Here is a 22,408-nt window from a genome sequence, read left to right on the forward strand (position 1 = left end):
CTCAGAGTCCAGTCTTCCTTTACTGTCTCTGTGGATGGTTACCCACTCCTCAAGGTCTACAGTATCCCCGTTTCCTGAACTGAACTGTCCAAAAACCCTGAATTCTCTGATGCTGCATAGTGTGGTCAATGGCTATTTAAATACACAGATTGTCTGCTCCAGAGACTCCACTATCTAAAATTCCATAATGGACTCACATCATACTCAACACATATCACAAGGGTTCCCTGTACTGCCATCCCTCTGTAACTATGCAAGGATGTGAAGGCATTAGAGGGTGCAGAAAAGATTTACAAGAATGGTTCCAGAGATGAGGAACTTCATTTCAAGTTGGAGAAGCTGGGGCTGTACCCCTTGGAGAAATGAAGATTAAGAGGAGATTTGATAGAGGTGTTCAAAATTATGAGAAGTCTGGACAGAATAGATAGGGAGAAACTGTTCCCATCGGCAGAAGGAATGAGAGCCAGAGGACGCCAATTTAAGGCGATTGGTAAAAGAAACAATGGTGACATAAGGGAAAGCTTTTTTTTTAATGCAGTGAGTGGTTAGGATTTGGAATGCACTGCCGGAGAGTGTGGTGGAGATAGATTCAATCAAGGCCTCCAAAACAGAACTGGATAATTATCTGAAGAGAAAAAAATTGCAGAGCTATGGGGAAAAAGGCACAGAGTGGGACTAGGTGAGTTGCTCTTGCAGAGAGCAGCAAAATGGCCTCCTTCTGTGCTGTAATCATTCTATGACTTTCTTGATATTGCTGATAACACTAGCTGTAATTCCCATTCGCTCAAAGCTCAGCTTTCAAACTGCAGTCACTCAAGAGAAGTATTAGTTAGATAGAAATGAAACTTTGTCCCACTGTATCTCAAGACTAAGTTCCTCTAATATTTATTCCCTCTGAGATTAAATTCCACACGGTTCTAGCCTTTCATTTCCTCAAAACTGAACTCTTGCTACTCAGCTCAAATTTATATGGCCTTAATTTATACAATAGCTCATGAAAAAAAAAAAAAAATCAGCCAATTAGACAACATCTCATCTGTTTTGTAACCAAATAAATCAGCTGTTTATTACTGGCTCAACTGGGCCCACAATTAAGGCATCAAGTTAACAAGTTTAGGCAGGTCCAACTAATAACAGGCATACATGAAAATAAACAAATGAAAATTTCAGCACTGATATTCCAATCACTTTGGCTGAGACTAAACTTTACATGCTTCTGGCCTTTCACGCTCTGGTCAACAGCTCGAAACTCTAGAAGTGTTTTGGATTCAGACACTCCTTATCCACCAGTCACATAAGGAGCTATCCTCTTCACAGTTTTGGCGAACTTCTTTTTTAAAGTTTAATTTACATTACCTGAAGCACGCTTTCTTACCCATTGTCTCTCGAGAGACAAGGAGGCCAAAGAAGCAGCAACTTTCAGTCTCTTTTAAACTTGAAATGTCAAAGTAACTTTGGTTAGTCCTCTCTTGGCATAATGCCAATAGTGTCTGAGGCACTAGATTGTCCATCTCCTTTCACGAGTTCGGATATGACTTGCTAGTCTAATATGCATCCAATGCAATTGAATTGACTTTGTTCAAGGTGGTCACCAGTTTGACTTTCCGCCCCCCCTCCACCCGCACCACACTCTCCCTTCCTGCACAGCATCAGCCTGCTGCGTCTCAACAGTGCCACCCACCTTGATGAGTGGGATCCCGTTACCTTTCTCCAAGCAGCTAGCTGCTTCCAGGATTCCACATTGCTCTCTGCTTGAATGGCTCTCCAAGCTTGGTTGGAGACTCTTACTATAGGTGATATGTTTCTGTGCATGTCAGACAGCCAGCTAATTGTTTATGCATAGTTCGAAGATTTTGGTTTCCTACTGAACCAAGGTTAAGAGAAAGAGAACTGGTGGGTAAGGAATGTTGGTCACTTGAGGTTTTAGTCCCCCCTGTGCACACACTGAGCTTCCTAATGCTATCCTGCAGCTAATATCTGGGGTAAGGGAACAGAGTTTGCACTCGATATCAAGTGACCTGAAACTCTAGGCTTGCAGAGTTTTCTGTAGCTTGGATGGAGACTCTTACTATAGTGATATGCATCTTTGTATGTCAGACAGCCTGTTAATTGTTTATGCATAGTTCAAAGGTTTTGGTTTCCTACTGAACCAAGGTTAAGAGAAAGAGACAAAAACAAGAAATGCTGGATTCACTCAGCAGGTCTGGCAGCATCTGTGGAAAGAGAACGTTTCGGGTCAGTGACCCTTCTTCGGTCACTGACTGACCCGAAACGTTCTCTTTCCACAGATGCTGCCAGACCTGCTGAGTGAATCCAGCATTTCTTGTTTTTGTTTCAGATTTCCAGCATCCGCAGTATTTTGCTTTTATTAAGAGAAAGAGAACTGGACATGGTTACTGACCAGCACACAGATCACATCATTCTAAAAGATAGATGCTCAGCAACACAAGTCATGGTCAATGTGATCTGCTGGACTAATTTTGATCACACAGAGGTGGTCAGTTTTTCATCTCTCTCAGGAGATTACATTGCTCCTGGTGGGTAAGGAGTGTCTGAATCCAAGGCATCACAATAGTATGGGCTAAGCTAGATGGACCAGATGGTCTTTCGCTGTCTGACATTTTTGTAGATTTGTCAAAAGATAAACACATTTGCTGTAGGGCAACTTTAAAGTGGTTTTTAAAAATAGATTTTTCAAATACATCCTCCAATCCTGGCCTCTTGCGTATCCCTGATTTTCATCTCCCCGCCAAGGAAGCAGAGCCTTCAGCTGCCTCGACCCCAAGCTCTGGAATTCCCGCCATAATCCTCTCCAAGTCTCTCTCCTCCTTTAAGACGCTTCTCAAAAGCTACCTCTTTGAGCAAGTTTTTGGTCCTTATGTGGCTTATCACTCCTGTAAATTGCATTCGAACGTTTTACTATATAAATCAAGGTGTTGACCATTTCCACTTCTTCGCTCTATCAAAAGATCAACTGGCAAGCTTTTCGTCAGGGATCGGAACCATGCTAATCACAGCTGAGCCAAGACAATTTCAGCACTGTATTCTATTCCTAGCATACAGGGGACAAATATTTCCTTGGAGGGCCATTCAAGCAGAGAGAAATGTGGAATCCTGGAAGCAGCTGGCTGCTTGTGGAGAAAAGTAACGGAATCTCACTCATCAAGGTGGGTGGCACTGTTGAGACGCAGCAGGCTGATGCTGTGCAGGAAGGGAGAGTGCGGTGGTGCGGGGGTGGTGGGTGCGGGGGAAAACGGAAAGTCAAACTGGTGACCACCTTGAATTAAGTCAATTCAACTGTATTGTATGCATATTAGACCAGCAAGTCATATCAGAACTCGTGAAAGGAGATGGACCATCTAGTGCCTCAGACACACTATTGACATATCATGCCAAGAGAGGACTAACCAAAGTTACTTTGACATTTCAAGTTAAAAAAGACCAAAAATTTGCTTCAGGTAATGTAAATTAAACTTTAAAAATGAAGTTCCCCAAACTGGGAAGAGAATAATGATATTCACAGATGCCAGCTTGTATGCAACTTTGCAGGAGGGGGTAGTATGTCAAAACAGCAGTAGAATGTTATTCAGTGACACAATGCTGTCAGTGGGCAACCCAGTCACTTTAAATCCAGAGAGTTATGGGTTGGAGAGTCTCATATTGTTGTACTGGAAGTATTAAAGTTATAAAAGTATTAAACACCATCATGCTAGGCCCCCCACCTGCCAAGAATGAGGCACATTGATTTTAAACTGTACCTGGAGTGAAGAAAGGACTTGTTAAACAGATCAGCCGTGGAAAGAAAAGATATTTACATATTAACAGACGGTGCTTGGAAAGATAAAAGGAACATTCCATGACACATTCAACCCACAATGGACGTTGATCACCAGGTATTGTGTGCAAGAGCAGCATTTCAGAGACTGCTAAAGTGATACAATCAGAGACCTGGTCAGACAAGTTGGTCACGTGACTAACCTGCTGGGCAACCTGGGTTTTTCTGAATTGTACAAATAGTTTGAACTCAGAAAAACTGTTTGCTCCTGGACAGAGAAGATCTCTCCTGTCTGCTTCCATCTCTTTCTCACAAGCCTCTGAATCCACTGAAGACACATGAACTCCAAGAGAGAAGTGTCTCCTACAGCAAACAAGGTTTAAGAGGAATACTGAGCCCTAATGAAAAGCAAGATCTACCTACAATCAAAAGGACTCTACAGTGAGCTTGAAGAACCGTAACAAAAACTCTTCAAATATTGCCGCAAACTTTTCCACTTTATTTTTCTTCTGCTCTTTTCTGTCTCTATTTGCAGTGTGTATCGCGTATACATGCTAGCGTGGGCGTGTCGTTTATCCATCGGCCTCAACCGAATTAGAGTTCAAGTTGAATAGGTTTAAAAAAAGATTGAAATTTAAGAAAACCTGTTTGTGCTGATTTCTTTGACTTATAATTGGAAAGTGGTGAACTAGGATTCACCAAGGGGGAAGCTACAAACATGGTGTGTTTAAAATTAAACCCTGTTATGGTAAGACCAGGTGAAGGCTAAGAGGGACCTTCTCGAGACCTTTCTCACCTGGTCGTAACAACACATTATGTTCAAGTATTTATTCTAAGGACTTAGAAATTGAAAACCCTCTCTTCTACATCATACAACAAACCTTGTGCTAAGGCATCTAATCTACTCTCTAAACAGCCTCTTAAATTGCACGGAGATTATCGTCCCGAAGGTCTTATCTAATATTGAACTACTATGGTAAGACTTTCATTTTGGTCTTCCCTCTATGTTGGTTTCAATGTGAGCCATGATAGAACATAAGAAATAGGAGCAGGAGTAGGCTATTCAGCCCCTCAAGCCTGCACCGCCATTCAATAAGATCATGGCTCATCAGCCCCAGACCTCAACTCCTCTTTTGTGCCAGCTCCTCATAGCCCTCAACTCCCTGATATTTCAAAAATCTATCCACCTCCTCTTCAAATACTTTCAATGAACTAGCCTCCACAACTCTCTGCGGTCGAGAATTCCAGAAATTTACTACCCTCAGGAGAAGAAATTCCTTTGCATCTCAGTTTTAAATGAGTGTCTCTTATTCTGTAACTATGTCCCCGAGTTCAAGATTCCCCACTAGTGGAAACATCTTCTCAACATCTACCCTGTCAAGCCCCCTCAGAATCTTGTACATTTCAATAAAATCACCCCTCATTCTTCTGAACTCTAATGAATAAAGGCCTAATCTGTTTAGCGTTTCTTGATATGTCAACCCCTTCATCCCAGGAATCAGCCTAGTGAACCTCTTTTGAACTGCCTCCCATGCCAGTATATCCTTTCTTAAATACGGGGATCAAAAGTGTACACAGTACTCCAGGTGCAGCCTCACCAACACTCTGTACAGTTGTTACAAGACTTCCCTATTTTTAAACTCCAACCCTCTAGCAAAAAAGGCAAAAATGCCATTTGCCTTCTTAATTACTTGCTGCACCTGCATGCTAACTTTGTGTTTCATGCACAAGAACACCCAGATACCTCTGTGCAGCACTTTTTTGGAGTCTCTCTCCATTTAAATAATAGTCCGCCTTCCTACCAAGTGCATGACCTCACACTTTCCTACATTAAACTTCATCTGCCAAGATTTTGCTCACTCACTCAACCCAAGTATATCCCTTGTAGATTCCTTATCACAACATGCCCTCCCACCTATTTGTGTTGTCAGAAAATTTGGATATATTACACTCTTCCCCCTCCTCCAAGTCATTAATATCTTCTTTTCTTTGGCCTCCTTATCTCGAGAGACAATGGGTAAGCGCCTGGAGGTGGTCAGTGATGTGTGGAGCAGCGCCTGGAGTGGCTATAAAGGCCAATTCTAGAGTGACAGGCTCTTCCACAGGTGCTGCAGAAAAATTTGTTTGTCGGGGCTGTTACACAGCTGGCTCTCCCCTTGCGCTTTTGTCTTTTTTCCTGCCAACTGCTAAGTCTCTTCGACTCGCAACACTTTAGCCCCGCCTTTATAGCTGCCCGCCAGTTCTGGCGAACGCTGGCAACTGACTCCCACGACTTGTGATCAGTGTCACAGGACTTCATGTCACGTTTGCAGACGTCTTTAAAGCAGAGACATGGACGGCCGGTGGGTCTGATACCAGTGGCGAGCTCGCTGTACAATGTGTCTTTGGGGATCCTGCCATCTTCCATGCAGCTCACATGGCAGATATAGATACTAAATAATTGAGGCCCTAGAACTGATCCTTGTGGCACTCCATTAGTTACATCTTTCCAACCTGAAAAAGACTCTTCGTCTTCTGTGAGTTAACCAATCCTCAATCCGTGCTAATACATTACCCCCAATACCATGAGCAATAATCTTTTATGTGGCACCTTATCAAATGCCTTCTGGAAATCTAAACATCTACCAGTTCCCCTTTATCAACTCTGCTTGTTATATCCTCAAAGAACTCTCAAAGAAATGATTTCTCTTTCACAAAACTATGTTGTTGACTGTTTGATTGCGTTAAGCTTTTCGAAATGTCCTGCTATTCTTTTCTTAATAATGGACGCTAGTATTTTGTGCAATGACCGATGTTAGGCTGACTGGCCTATAGTTACCTGGTTTTTGTCTCTCTCCCTTCTTGAGCAGGGGTGTCACATTAGAAAACCGCTAATGAGCTGGGACACTCCTAGAATCCAGTGAGTTCTGGAATATTTCAACCAATGACTCCACTATCTCTGCAGCCACTTCCTTTAAAACCCTTAGACGTAGGCAATCAGGTCCTGGCAACTTGTCTGCCTTTAGTCCCACTAGTTTGTCAAATACTTTGTCCCTCGTGATAGAGACTGTTACAAGATTTTTCCTCCCATTAGCTCCTTGCTTATCCGATATCTGTGGGATGGTTATCGTGCCCTCGCCTTGAAGACCGATGTAAAATATTGGTTTAAATTATGCCATTTCCCTGTTCCCCGTTATCAATTCTCCAGTCGCATCCTCCAAGGGTCCCATGCTCACATTAGCTACTCTCTTTTTATATACCTGTAGAAGCTCTTGCAATTTTTAAAAATATTTCTTGCCAATTTACTTTCATAATCAATTTTCTCCCTCTTTATTAGATTTTTAGTCATCCGCTGCTGGTTCCTAAAAAATTCCCAATCCTCTGGCCTACCACTAGTTTTTGCCGCTCTGTATGCCTTAGTTTTTGATTGGATATTCTCCTTGACTGCCTTTGTTAACCATGGATGGTTCATCCTTCTCATTGAGTCGTTCTTTTTGACCGGGATAAATTTTTGCTGAGCATCATGAAATATCTGCTTAAAGTCTGCTGCTGCTTAGTCTATTTTCCCAGCCAGCTTTAGACAACTCTTTCTTCATACCTCTGTAAATGCCCTTGTTTAAGTTGAGGACACTAGTTTGAGACCAGAGTTGCTCGCCCTCAAACTGAATTTGAAATTCTACCATGTTGTGATCGCTACCCCCGAGAGGATCCTTAACTAAGATATCTCTTATAAATCCTACCTCATTACACATTACTAGATCTAAAAATAGCCTGTTCCCTGCAACGTATTGCTTTAAGTAACAATCCCTGATGCACTCTACAAATTTGTCTTCCATGTTACCTCTGCCAATCTGATTTGTTCAGTCAATAGGCAGATTAAAACCACCCATAACAACTGTAGAGCCCTTCTTACATGCCTCCATTATTTCCCAATTTATACTTTGTCCTACATAGCCTACGGGGCATAGAGTATAAAAATTGGCAAGTCATGCTGCAGCTGTACAGAACCTTAGTTAAGCCACACTTAGAATATAGCGTGCAATTCTGGTCGCCACACTACCAGAAGGACATGGAGGCTTTGGAGAAGGTACAGAGGAGGTTTACCAGGATGTTGCCTGGTCTGGAGGGCATTAGCTATGAGGAGAGGTTGGATAAACTCGGACTGTTTTCACTGGAACGACGGAGGTAGAGGGGCGACATGATAGAGGTTTACAAAGTTATGAGTGGCATGGACAGAGTGGATAGTCAGAAGCTTTTTCACAGGATGGAAGAATCAGTTACTAGGGGACATAGGTTTAAGGTGCGAGGGGCAAAGTTTAGAGGGGATGTGCGAGGCAAGTTCTTTACACAGAGGGTGGGGAGTGCCTGGAACTTGCTGCCGGGGGAGGTGGTGGAAACGGGTACGATAGCGATGTTTAAGAGGCATCTTGACAAATACATAAATAGGATGGGAATAGAGGGATACGGTCACCAGAAGTGCAGAAGGTTTTAGTTTAGACAGGCATCAAGATCGGCGCAGGTTTGGAGGGCCGAAAGGCCTGTTCCTGTGCTGTACTGTTCTTTGTTCCTTGTTCAGTGAGGCAACTCTTCCCCTTGCTATTCCTTATTTCCACCCAAACTGATTCCACATCACTATCTATTGCACCTATATCATTACTCACCACTGCACTGATACCTTCCTTTATTAACAAAGCTACCCCACCTCCTTTTCCTTTTTGCCTATTTTTGTGGAACGTCAAATACTCTTGAATACGGAGTTTCCAGTCTTGGTCACCCTGCAACTATGTCTCCGTATGAGTATGACTATCAAGTCATACTCATTCGTTTCTATTTCTGCCGTCAACTCATCTATCTTGTTATAAATGCTGCATTCATTCAGATAAAGAGCCTTAAGCTCTGACTTTTTGCCATTACTCATTCTGGTTCTGATTTCTGCTGCACTCTTCTGCTTATATTTTCTGCCTTTTCCTATCACACTTCGATTACTGTTCGCCTCTTCACTACCCTGCACCTCTGCTCTCTCGTTTCTTTTTGACGTTTTAAACTTCAGTTTTTTAAAAATTGAACCCGCCCCCCAACTGATTAGATTAAAGTCCTATCTACAACAACAGTTATATGATTCACCAGGACACATGGAAGACATGGTTCAAATGGAGCCCGTCCCAACAGAACAGCTCTCTCCTTCCCTAGTACTGATGCCAGTGCCCCATGAATCGGAACCCATTTCTCCCACTCCTGATAGGCTGCTTTCTTCCCCAGAACCTTTTCCATCCATTATGTCCATTATTTTTAGCACCTGCCTGGTCACAGAACACCTGGGACAGCTGTGGCCCAGTTGGTCAGAAGGTTGCGGGCTCAAGTCCCACTCCACAGACTTTAGCATACAATGTCAGCTAACACTCCCAGTGCAGTACTGACATAGCGCTGTGGTGTTGGAGGCACTATTTTTCAGAGGAAACATTAAACCGAGACACCCTCTCAGGTTGACGTAAAAGACCTCATGGCACTATTTCAAAGAAGAGCAGTGGAGCTCTCCCCATTATCCCTCAATATCACTAAAACAGATTATATGGTCATCATTACATTGCTGTTTGTGGGATCTTGCTGTGTGCAAACTGGCTGCCACGTTTCCTACATTACAACTACATGTGGGGAATCAAAGTAATTCACTGGCTATGAAGTGCTTCAGAACATACTGAGGCCGTGAAAGGAGTGATTAAAAAAAATACACCCTAAAATCAGCAAGTAAAAGGATCCTGCCAGACCTGCTGGTTCAGTGTCAGTGGTTGTATTTCATAATACAGTGGAAGAGTCATGCCAATATAACTTCCTCCCACTGACAATATGCTGATAACTAGAGCTGATGTTTCAAACAGCACTGATATCACAATTCAAATTTATCTATTTTCCCACAGCAGTTCGTGCAAGACTGTACTTCTTGTTTTGAAGTGCAATTCAAAAGAATTTGCGATAAGATGTGACTTTTTTCTTTAAAAACTTTGTTGCATTGAATGCAAGTACTTCTAATTTCTGCCCTGCTGCCTGCCAATTTTGGACACTTCTCCTGAAGATGCCAGCTCCTGCCAACAGTCCTCCAGCTTCATGGCTGTACTTCATGCATCTTAATTGCATGGCTGCTTTATTCGTGAACTGATTGTTTACGTCTCTCGAGCTCTGCTCTTGAACATCTGGGCAGAACTTTGGCCATTACCTTTGACATCTACAAAGTCTCTTGACAAGGATCTATTTAAATGCAAAATATCACAAAGTTTTTGGGATCGCGAAGTGTACAAATGAACTCTACATCATAGAAACACGGAAAATAGGAGCAGGAGTAGGCCATTCGGCTCTTCGGGCCTGCTCCGCCATTCAAAAAAGATCATGGCTGATCGTCTAATTCAGTCCCCTGTTCCCACTTTCTCTCCATATCCTTTTGGCATTAATATATCTATCTCCTTCTTGAATATATTTAATGACTTGGCCTCCACTGCCTTCTGCGGTAGAGAATTCCACAGGTTCACCACCCTCTTAGTGAAGAAATTTCTCCTCATTTCGGTTCTAAATGGTATACTCCGTATCCTGAGACTGTGACCTCTGGTTCTGGACTCCCCCGCCATCGGGAACATCCTTCCTGCATCTAGCCTGTCTAGTCCTGGTCGAAGTTTATAGGTTTCTATGAGATCCCCTCTCATTCTTCTAAACTCTAGTGAATATAGGCCTAGTTGACCCAATCTCTCCTCATACATCAATCCTGCCATCCCAGGAATCCGCCTACTAAATCTTCTTTGCACTCCCTCCATGGCAAGAACATCCTTCCTCAGATGAGGAGACCAAAACTGCACACAATACTCCAGATGTGGTCTCACCAAGGCCCTGTATAATTGCAGTAAGACATCCTTGCTCCTGTACTCAAATCCTCTTGCAATGAAGGCCAACATACCTTTCGCCTTCCTAATTGCGTGCTGCACCTGAATGCTTGCTTTCAGCGACTGCTGTACAAGGACACCCAGGTCTTGTTGAACCTCCCCCTTTCCATCACTATTCAGATAATAATCTGCCTTTCTGTTTTTACAATCAAAGTGGATAACCTCACATTTATCCACATTATACTGCATCTGCCATGCATTTGCCCACTCACCCAACTTGCCCAAATCACATTGGAGTCTCTTTGCATCCTCCTTACAGCTCACATTCCCCCCCCCCCAGCTTTGTCTCATCTGCAAACTTGGAAATGTATACCACGATATCTGTAGCTGGAGCTCAGCGAGTAGCACTCGAGTTAGAAAGTTGAGGGTTCAAGTCCCACTTCAGGGAGATGAGAGCACAAAATCCAGCCTGATTTCAGTGAAGAAATGATGCACTGTCGGATGGGTTGTTAAAAAGAGGCTTTTTCTTCCGCTCAGGTGGATTAAAAGATCCAATGGCATCCACCACAAGTGCCACAAAAGATCCAAAGGCACAAGTCAAGAGTGTGATGGAATACTCTCCACTTGCCTGGATGAGTGCAGCTCCAACAACACTCAAAAAACTCGACACTATTCAGGACAAAGCAGCCCGCTTGTTCAGCATCACATCCATCATCTCAACATTCACTCCCTTCACCACTGACGCACAGTAGCAGCAGTGTATACCATCTACAAAGATGCACTGCAGCAACTCACCAAGGCCCCTTTGACAGCATCTGCCAAACCCACAATCTCTACCACCTAGAAGGATAAGGGCAACACATGCAAGGGAACACCATCTGCAAGTTCCCCTCCAAGCCACACACCATCCTGACTTGGAACTATAATCGCTGTTTCTTCACTGTCGCTGGGTCAAAATTCAGGAACTCCCTTCCTAACAGCACTGTTGGTGTACCTAAAGCCCAAGGACTGTGGCGGTTCAAGAAGGCAGCTCACCACCAGCTTCTCAAGGGCAATTAGGGATTGGCAATGACACCCACATTCCATGAACAAATAAAAAAAGTATTTGACAAAGAGCCAGAAAGTCAGTGCCAATATTTAATTCTTCAACCAACAGCTAAAACAGATTGCTTGGTCATTATCACATTGCTGTTGTGGGAGCTTGCTGTGCACAAATTGGCTGAAGTGTTTCCTAGTTTACAACACTGACTGCACTTCAAAAAGTATTTCACTGTCTCTAAAGTGCTTTGTGACCTTCAGAAAAGCATCCAAAATTGGCAGCCACGAGAGAAATTAAAGTCTTTCTTATTTTAGCGAAACATTCAAATGGGTTTTTAACCTTGAATTTGTTTACATTTTATTGAATGCTCTCTGGACTTTCAGAGCCCTTCAGTTACAGATACCAAGAGATGCCCTTGTTCATGTATTAGCACAAATATGCAGACCACTCGCCCCAGCCTTTGTGGTCAGACTGGACTGTCATATGGCAGCCACTGGAGATAGCTGCTTTTTAAAAACAGAATTAAAATACTGATTTAGACATTGTAAGTGCTTCACAATGCAACAGTTTAAAAGAAAAACAAAGACACTGTACAGTGAACTTCTAACCTGAGGGTGCTGTTTCCATAACATCCCAGGTCTCCAATACCAAGGTCATCTGCCATGATAAGAACATAGTTGGGCTGCATGCTTGCACTTTGTCCTAGATTTCCTACTGCCAAGTGGAGTAGAAAGAACGCTAGCAAGATCTTCATGTTCCTAAAAATAAAGTCAGTTTGATTAAATATTAATTGCGTAACTATAACGTCCCATACTATGTATAATAATTTCAGCAGAGAAATAGGGAATCCATCCTCCAATGGAGTGAAGCCAAGTTCTTCATTTCCAACTTGAGTGCCCATCGAACTCTCAAAGGAACTACTCTTCATTTCTAGCTAGTTGTTATTGCCAGTCTATTACACAATGAGGGGGTGAGGGTGGTGATTGACAGGTGGAATTTAGCCACCAAAGCCTCACCATGCCCCTTATTAACGTTCATGTACATGCACACTTTCCAGCAGGGGCACCATGGCTGATTTCCACATCCAGGTTAGTGAGGTAAATTGCATTGTTCCTACTGTAATTCCAGAAAATATTGAAAAATTGAATGTGGAGCCTTCCTGATGTATTAAATGTCACATTAAGTATCACAAATCCCAACTAGCTATTGAAGATGTCCAATCATTGCCTTCTTATTGAAGAGATTTGCTTGTGCATTTGCAGCCACCAATTTTTCACTGAACAGGCATCAAATACATATGAAAGTTTATCTGCTTTTGATCGGAGTGCGTTCGAATGAATTAATTTAGTTTCTTCACTCCGAATGTACGGGCCTGATGTTTACATTTGAGTGCCGGCGAACTAGAAACAAATTGAAGAAATTCTTTTGGGCCTCCTTATCTCGAGAGACAATGGATACGCGCCTGGAGGTGGTCATACAACAAAAAACATTGGTAAATTTCACAATCAGTATACTTTCATCAGATTAGCCGGTTGTGGAAAATATGTGCAAACAAGTTGAAATTAGCCAATTCCCTTTTCGGGCAAAGTGATAGGAATCAAACAGTGATTCAATGTTAACTCAAACCAGTCTCACATGGCCTCCTGGAAAACGATGTTTACACAACTCGTGACTCTACTGCAACCAGAACTACAACTTACTCAGAACCCCTTCACCCACCTTACTCGACATGAAGGTGGCAGCAATACTCACTGGGTTAACACATTTGGTATCACTCAGAATCATCTTCTGAGACTTAAAATCTACAATCTTAACCAAATCATAACCAGCTGCGAATTGTACTCTTAGGGGAGAGGGGGTGGTCTTGGTCAATGAACCTCTGAAGAATTGTTATTTAACTGTCCTGGGCAAGTACGGGAGAAAGGTGAGGTGGGCACATATCAAACAAACAGAAAACATGATAAACATTAATTACCTTGTAAAAACCTTTCCTACATCCAGTAGAAATAAAGCTACTACAACAGCAGCTATCGCCTCTGCGCTGACTCAGTTGGAGCCTGTCCACCTTTACCTGGTGGGGTAACTCCGCCCACCCATGCCCCGCCCACTTCACCCATCCCCCACACTAAAGCTGCCAGTTGGTGGCCGACAGAATCCAGGGCTCAGTCCAAAAATACACAAAACAAGGAATTCTGAACAGCAACCAAAGTTTTTTTGTGTGTAATTTCGCATCCTTCTCACAGTGCTGACTCCAGCTAACACAACGAATGAAGGAAAACGGTAGTTTTATAAGAGATAATACGAAATTACGTTTTATTGCAAATAATGCGACATTTAAGCCCTACAGATGATTTATTTGCTCCCTGAATACATTTTCGGTAATAATGCAATAGAACTGAAGAAGCAAAGGAAGTTGGAGGTGGACTCTGGCCCTCACCGCCCCGGATACTAACTCTGGGAAGCCGCTGGTCGGCCCTCGGTTCCCTGCTCTCCTGGAAATGGCGGCGAGCAGTTGCAGCACCTTCCAGCCGGTCACTCACGTCATCTTCGACATGGACGGCCTTCTGCTGGGTCAGTATCCGCGCCGTCTCCCGCTTCAGCCCCGCTCTCTGTCTTCGAGGGTTGGGCCGACAACGGCACTTCCTTCCCTCATCTCGACCACACCGCTGGCTGTCAGCAGCCGCATCCCCCTCCCCCATCATTTCAACTGTCAAGCAATTCAGCCCCGCCCACTCCAACTGTCGATCAACTTTGCTGGCTCCTCCAACTGTCAATTACCTTCATTCCCCCCTCTCCAACTATCAAATCAGAACTGCCCCTCCCCCACCGTCAATCAGGACCCCCCCTCTCCAACTATCAATACAGAATTGCCCCTCCCCCACCGTCAATCAGGACCCCCCCTCTCCAACTATCAATACAGAATTGCCCCTCCCCCACCGTCAATCAGGACCCCCCCTCTCCAACTATCAATACAGAACTGCCCCTCCCCCACCGTCAATCAGGACCCCCCCACTCCAACTATCAATACAGAATTGCCCCTCCCCCACCGTCAATCAGGACCCCCCCTCTCCAACTATCAATACAGAACTGCCCCTCCCCCACCGTCAATCAGGACCCCCCCTCCAACTATCAATACAGAACTGCCCCTCCCCCACCGTCAATCAGGACCACCCTCTCCCACTATCAATACAGAACTGCCCCTCCCCCACCGTCAATCAGGACCCCCCCTCTCCAACTATCAATACAGAATTGCCCCTCCCCCACCGTCAATCAGGACCCCCCCTCCAACTATCAATACAGAACTGCCCCTCCCCCACCGTCAATCAGGACCACCCTCTCCCACTATCAATACAGAACTGCCCCTCCCCCACCGTCAATCAGGACCCCCCTCTCCAACTATCAATACAGAATTGCCCCTCCCCCACCGTCAATCAGGACCCCCCTCTCCAACTATCAATACAGAATTGCCCCTCCCCCACCGTCAATTAGGATCACCCTCTCCAACTATCAATACAGAACTGCCCCTCCCCCACCGTCAATCAGGACCCCCCCTCTCCAACTATCAATACAAAACTGCCCCTCCCCCACCGTCAATTAGGACCACCCACTCCCATTATCAATACAGAACTGCCCCTCCCCTACCGTCAAGCAGAACCATCCTCTCCCACTATCAATACAGAACTGCCCCTCCCCCACCGTCAATCAGGACCCCCCCCTCTCCAACTATCAATACAAAACTGCCCCTCCCCCACCGTCAATTAGGACCACCCACTCCCATTATCAATACAGAACTGCCCCTCCCCTACCGTCAAGCAGAACCATCCTCTCCCACTATCAATACAGAACTGCCCCTCCCCCACCGTCAATCAGGACCCCCCCCCTCTCCAACTATCAATACAAAACTGCCCCTCCACCACCGTCAATCAGGACCACCCCTCTCCCAATGTCAATACAGAACTGCCCCTCCCCCACTGTCAATCAGGACTGCCCCTCTCCCACCGCCAATCAGGACCACCCTCTCCCACTGTCAATACAGAACTGCCCCTCCCCCTCTGTCAATCAGGACCACTCCCTCTCCAACTATCAATACAGAACTGCCCCTCCCCCACTGTCAATCAGGACCACCCCTCTCCAACTATCAATACAGAACTGCCCCTCCCCCACCGTCAATCAGGACCCCCCTCTCCAACTATCAATACAAAACTGCCCCTCCCCCACCGTCAATTAGGATCACCCTCTCCAACTATCAATACAGAACTGCCCCTCCCCCACCGTCAATTAGGACCCCCCTCTCCAACTATCAATACAAAACTGCCCCTCCCCCACCGTCAATTAGGACCACCCACTCCCATTATCAATACAGAACTGCCCCTCCCCTACCGTCAAGCAGAACCATCCTCTCCCACTATCAATACAGAACTGCCCCTCCCCCACTGTCAATCAGGACCACCCCTCTCCAACTATCAATACAGAACTGCCCCTCCCCCACCGTCAATCAGGACCCCCCTCTCCAACTATCAATACAAAACTGCCCCTCCCCCACCGTCAATTAGGATCACCCTCTCCAACTATCAATACAGAACTGCCCCTCCCCCACCGTCAATTAGGACCCCCCTCTCCAACTATCAATACAAAACTGCCCCTCCCCCACCGTCAATTAGGACCACCCACTCCCATTATCAATACAGAACTGCCCCTCCCCTACCGTCAAGCAGAACCATCCTCTCCCACTATCAATACAGAACTGCCCCTAAACCACCGTCAATCAGGACCATCCCTCTCCCACTGTCAATACAGAACTGCCTCTCCTCCACCGTCAATCAGGACCCTCCCTCTCCAACTATCAATACAGAACTGCCCCTCCCCCACCATCAATCAGGACCACCCCTCTCCCACTGTCAAAACAGAACTGCCCCTCCCCCACCATCAATCAGGACCCCTTCTCTCCCACTGTCAATACAGAACTGACCCTCCCCCACCATCAATCAGGACCCCCTCTCCCACTGTCAATACAGAACTGCCCCTCACCTACCGTCAATCAGGACCCCCTCTCCCACTGTCAATACAGAACTGCCCCTCCCCCACCATCAATCAGGACCACCCCTCTCCCACTGTCAAAACAGAACTGCCCCTCCCCCACCATCAATCAGGACCCCCTCTCCCACTGTCAATACAGAACTGCCCCTCACCTACCGTCAATCAGGACCCCCCCTCCCACTGTCAATACAGAATTGCCCCTCCCCACCCTCACTCAGGACCCCCCTCTCCCAATGTCAATACAGAACTCCCCCTCCCCCATCAACTGTCAATGCAGAACTACCCCTCCCCCATCAACTGTCAATGCAGAACTAACCCTCCCCCACCAACTGTCAATGCAGAACTACCCCACTCCCGTCAACTGTCAATGCAGAACTACCCTCACGCCCATTAACTGTCAATGCAGAACTACCGACCCCCCCCCCCCGCCATCAACTGTCAACGCAGAACTACCCCTCCCCCACCAACTGTCAATGTAGAACTATCCCACTCCCGTCAACTGTCAATGCAGAACTACCCCTCCCCCATCAACTGTCAATGCAGAACTACCCCACCCCCACCCATCAACTGTCAATGCAGAACTACCACCCACCCACCCATCAACTGCCAATGCAGAACAACCCCTCTCCCACCAACTGTCAATGCAGAACTACCCCCCCCGCCCATCAACTGTCAATCCAGAACTCCCCCTCTCCCATCAACTGTCAATGCAGAACTACCCCTCTCCCACCAACTGTCAATGCAGAACTACCCCTCCCCCAGCAACTGTCATTGCAGAACTAACCGCCCCACCCACCCATCAACTGTCAATGCAGAACTACCCCTCTCCCACCAACTGTCAATGCAGAACTACCCCTCCCCCATCAACTGTCAATGCAGAACTACCCCTCTCCCACCAACTGTCAATGCAGAACTACCCCTCCCCCATCAACTGTCAATGCAGAACTACCCCTCTCCCATCAGCTGCCAATGCAGAAATACCCCTCTCCCATCAACTGTCAATGCAGAACTACCCCTCTCCCGTCAACTGTCAATGCAGAGCTACCCCTCCCCAGCAACAGTCAGTGCAGAACTACCCCTCTCCCACCAACTGTCAAAGCAGAACTACCCCTCCCCCATCAACTGTCAATGCAGAACTACCCCTCTCCCACCAACTGTCAATGCAGAACTACCCCTCTCCCACCAACTGTCAATGCAGAACTACCCCCCACGCACCCATCAACTGTCAATGCAGAACTACCCCTCTCCCATCAACTGTCAATGCAGAACTACCCCTCTCCCACCAACTGTCAATGCAGAACTACCCCTCTCCCACCAACTGTCAATGCAGAACTACCCCTCTCCCACCAACTGTCAATGCAGAACTACCCCCCACGCACCCATCAACTGTCAATGCAGAACTACCCCTCTCCCGTCAACTGTCAATGCAGAACTAACCCTCTCCCATCAACTGTCAATGCAGAACTACCCCCCACGCACCCATCAACTGTCAATGCAGAACTACCCCTCTCCCATCAACTGTCAATGCAGAACTACCCCCCAACCACCCATCAACTGTCAATGCAGAACTACCCCTCTCCCATCAACTGTCAATGCAGAACTACCCCTCTCCCATCAAATGTCAATGCAGAACTACCCCTCTCCCATCAACTGTCAATGCAGAACTACCCCTCTCCCATCAAATGTCAATGCAGAACTACCCCCCACCCACCCATCAACTGTCAATGCAGAATTACCCGCCACCCACCCATCAACTGTCAATGCAGAACTACCCCTCTCCCATCAACTGTCAATGCAGAACTACCCCTCCCCCCGCCCATCAACTGTCAATGCAGAACTACCCCTCTCCCACCAACTGTCAATGCAGAACTACCCCTCCCCCCGCCCATCAACTGTCAATGCAGAACTACCCCTCTCCCACCAACTGTCAATGCAGAACTACCCCTCCCCCCGCCCCTCAACTGTCAATGCAGAACTACCACTCCGCCATCAACTGTCAATGCAGAACTACCCCTCTCCCACCAACTGTCAATGCAGAACTACCCCTCTCCCATCAACTGTCAATGCAGAACTACCCCTCTCCCATCAACTGTCAATGCAGAACTACCCCTCTCCCATCAACTGTCAATGCAGCACTACCCCTCTCCCACCAACTGTCAATGCAGAACTACCCCTCTCCCATCAACTGTCAATGCAGAACTACCTCTCTCCCATCAACTGTCAATGCAGAACTACCCCTCCCCAGCAACTGTCAATGCAGAACTACCCCTCTCCCATCAACTGTCAATGCAGAACTCCCCCTCCCCCATCAACTGTCAATGCAGAACTACCCCTCTCCCACCAACTGTCAATGCAGAACTACCCCTCCCCCCGCCCATCAACTGTCAATGCAGAACTACCCCTCTCCCATCAACTGTCAATGCAGCACTACCCCTCTCCCATCAACTGTCAATGCAGAACTACCCCCCACGCACCCATCAACTGTCAATGCAGAACTACCCCTCTCCCATCAACTGTCAATGCAGAACTACCCCTCTCCCATCAACTGTCAATGCAGAACTACCCCCCACGCACCCATCAACTGTCAATGCAGAACTACCCCTCTCCCATCAACTGTCAATGCAGCACTACCCCTCTCCCACCAACTGTCAATGCAGAACTACCCCTCTCCCATCAACTGTCAATGCAGAACTACCTCTCTCCCATCAACTGTCAATCCCCAGCAACTGTCAATGCAGAACTACCCCTCTCCCATCAACTGTCAATGCAGAACTACCCCTCTCCCATCAACTGTCAATGCAGAACTACCTCTCTCCCATCAACTGTCAATCCCCAGCAACTGTCAATGCAGAACTACCTCTCTCCCATCAACTGTCAATCCCCAGCAACTGTCAATGCAGAACTACCCCTCTCCCATCAACTGTCAATGCAGAACTACCCCTCTCCCATCAACTGTCAATGCAGAACTACCTCTCTCCCATCAACTGTCAATGCAGAACTACCTCTCTCCCATCAACTGTCAATGCAGAACTACCCCTCCCCAGCAACTGTCAATGCAGAACTACCCCTCTCCCATCAACTGTCAATGCAGAACTACCCCTCCCCAGCAACTGTCAATGCTGAACTACTCCCCCCCCCCCCCACCAACAACTGTCAAGGCAGAACTTCCCCCCCCTCTCCCACCAACTGTCAATGCAGAAATACCCCCCCCCCCCCGCCCCACAACTGTCAAGGCAGAACTACCCCCCCTCTCCCATCAACTGTCAATGCAGAACTACCCCTCCCCCACCACTCTTAGTGCAGAACTGCCCCTATTAGAATCGTACCTTCCCTGCCTGCTGTCACTCCCACCCTTCATTCACAACTCCTTCTCCATCTCCCGAGCCATCAGATGCTCCCCCCTCCTCCCTCCCCATCCTCTTCCAAACATCACACAGATCCGCACTCCTCCTCTCATATCAACAGTTACGCCGACTACCCTTCCCCACCATCCCTCACTCCCGGCGCACTTCTCCCAACACCCACGGACCCCCTACATCAACTGTCACCCGTGAGCGTCTCTGCTCTTCCCCTTCCTCACCAACGATCACCCCGCCCGACTGCTGCTCCCCCTCCACCAACTGTCCCTCCCACACTCCGACCATCTACCTCTTTCCTCAGGACCATTACCCTCAACTCCCTCCCTCACCAACCATCACCCCTAACTTTCACTCCCATACTCCCCTCCCGACACCAATCCTCACTCCCAACTTTACCTCCCTCCTCTGACTGCCACACAGTCACCAAGCGTCCATCAGAACCCTTCCTTCCCCCAATGACCATCACTCTGAACTGCCCTTTCCCCTATCAACTGTCAATCTCAACCGTCATTCAGAACAACCCTCTTCCTACCATCACTCCAAACTCCACCCTCACACCTCTAATAGTCACTTCCTACAGCCCCTTCCCCCAAAACTGTCTCACCCAACTGCCTCTCACCTCACCAACCATCATGCACAACCACCCCTCCCCACCCAACTGCCCCTCCTCTCCAACAACCATTAATCCAAACCACTCCTAACCCCACCAACTGTCACACCCACACTGCCTCTCGCCCCTCTCCCCAACAACCATCACTTCAAACTGCACCTTTCGCATCCAACGGTCACTTCCAGCCGCCCATCCCACCTACCTATGGTTCCTCCCAATCGCTCCTTTCCCAAGTAATGGCGCTTCCCCCTAACCTTAAAGGGACCAACATTTAGGCCACAACCTGAATGTGGAACCAGAACCAGAAATAAAGGTGTACACAATTTTCCCATCTGCTTTGCTGTAATGGTGCAAAACTTGATCAAGTCCAATCCTTTACTCTTGTAAACAATACTTCCTCTGTACTAACCTTAAATGATAAAAAAATCGTTCGATTGGGAAATACTGCTACAACATCTGAAAGTTCTTCCTGGGGATGTGTGGCTAAGCAACATCACTCAGATATATTGGAGTAGTCATGTTTTCTTGTACTGACTATGGAATAAGCATTTTCAGCAAGAAATCTGCTGTGTCCAAAACCAAAGCTTGAAGGTTTTGCCGCAAGCAGCCAGATTGCTGCTGACTTGGAAACTCTGGTCAATTCAGTCTGTCCAAAGATCCTGCTCTCAAAGGTCGAGTATATTGTGTATATTTTTTAAAAAGATATGTGCGTAGTACCTTATTGCACCCCTGAAACATTACCAAGAACCTTATTTAATATGAATTATTTTGAATTGCAAATGCTGTTAAGAAAGCAAGTACAGCTGCTATTTTGCAGGGAGCCAGATCCCACAAATAACAATGAGAGGATTGACTACTTAGTATGGCCTTTATTGCAAGGGGATTGGAGTACAAGAATAAAGAAGTCTTTCTACAGTTGTATATGTCTTTGGTGAGACCACAGCTGGCACACTGTGTGTAGTTTTGGTCTCCATATCTAAGGAAGGAGAAACTTGCCTTGGAGGTGGTTCAGCGAAGGTTCACTACATTGGTTCCTGGGATGAGAGGGTTACCCTATGATGAGTGAGTAAATTGGGCCTATACTGTCTGAAGTTCAGAAGAATGAGAGGTACTCTCATTGAAACATACAAGATTCTGAAGGGGAATCTAGAACATGGGGCCCAGCCTCAGGATAAGGGACTGAGATTTAGATCATTTAGGATTGCGATGAGGAGAAATTTCTTCACTCAGAGGGTTGCAAATCTTTGGAATTTTCTACCCCAGATGTTGCGAATGCTCCACTGTTGAATATATCCAAGACTGAGATTGACAGATTTTTGATCTCTCAGGAAATCAAGGGATATAGGGAATGAGCGCAAAAGTGGAGCTTTGGGAGAAGATCAATATTACTGAATGGCGGAGCAGGCTTGATGGGCCCAATGGTTTACTGTGCTCCTATTTCCTATGTTCTTACATTATGTTGTGTTGGTTGAGGGCAAATCATTACCACAGATTTTTTAACATTCCCCTTACTTCTGACAATGCCGCACACCTTCAGTGGTACACTGCAGTATCAGCCTCGAACAGCCTTGCATGCAGCATGCAATGGTGTCCACCACACTTCATTTCAGTGTGCTACATTTTGTGACAGATACAAGGAATGTTAAAAAATGGAAGAAGGAAAGCCAGTCATTTTCTTTTTTTTAACCTTTCCAGGGAAGCAAGGGATTTGCAACCAGCTGGCAATTGAAAGAGAAACAATTG

General features: G+C 46.4%; 2 protein-coding genes across 5 annotated transcripts in view; one reads left to right on the top strand and one right to left on the bottom strand.

Moving 5' to 3' along the window:
- LOC137371138 (steryl-sulfatase-like) overlaps nucleotides 1–14,287 on the bottom strand; it is a 132,295-nt gene extending 118,008 nt beyond the window's left edge. For 2 of the 4 annotated variants that reach the window (XM_068033139.1, XM_068033136.1), the window contains exons 1-2: nucleotides 14,200–14,287; nucleotides 12,268–12,417 (exon numbers count right to left, since the gene is read on the bottom strand). In XM_068033139.1, coding sequence (XP_067889240.1) covers nucleotides 12,268–12,417; nucleotides 14,200–14,213 — 164 coding nt within the window. In that variant the 5' untranslated portion in view covers nucleotides 14,214–14,287. Of the gene's footprint in view, nucleotides 1–12,267; nucleotides 12,418–13,634; nucleotides 13,723–14,112 lie in introns of those variants that run through there. The other 2 variants (XM_068033137.1, XM_068033138.1) reach the window with 2 other exon arrangements.
- Nucleotides 13,814–22,408, top strand: part of pudp (pseudouridine 5'-phosphatase) — a 64,372-nt gene continuing 55,777 nt past the window's right edge. The window contains exon 1 of the mRNA XM_068033141.1: nucleotides 13,814–14,230. Within this exon, the coding sequence (XP_067889242.1) occupies nucleotides 14,158–14,230 (73 nt within the window). The 5' untranslated portion in view covers nucleotides 13,814–14,157. The remainder of the gene's footprint in view (nucleotides 14,231–22,408) is intronic.

This window comes from Heterodontus francisci, chromosome 6, assembly GCF_036365525.1.
Source record: "Heterodontus francisci isolate sHetFra1 chromosome 6, sHetFra1.hap1, whole genome shotgun sequence".
NCBI lineage: Eukaryota > Metazoa > Chordata > Chondrichthyes > Heterodontiformes > Heterodontidae > Heterodontus > Heterodontus francisci.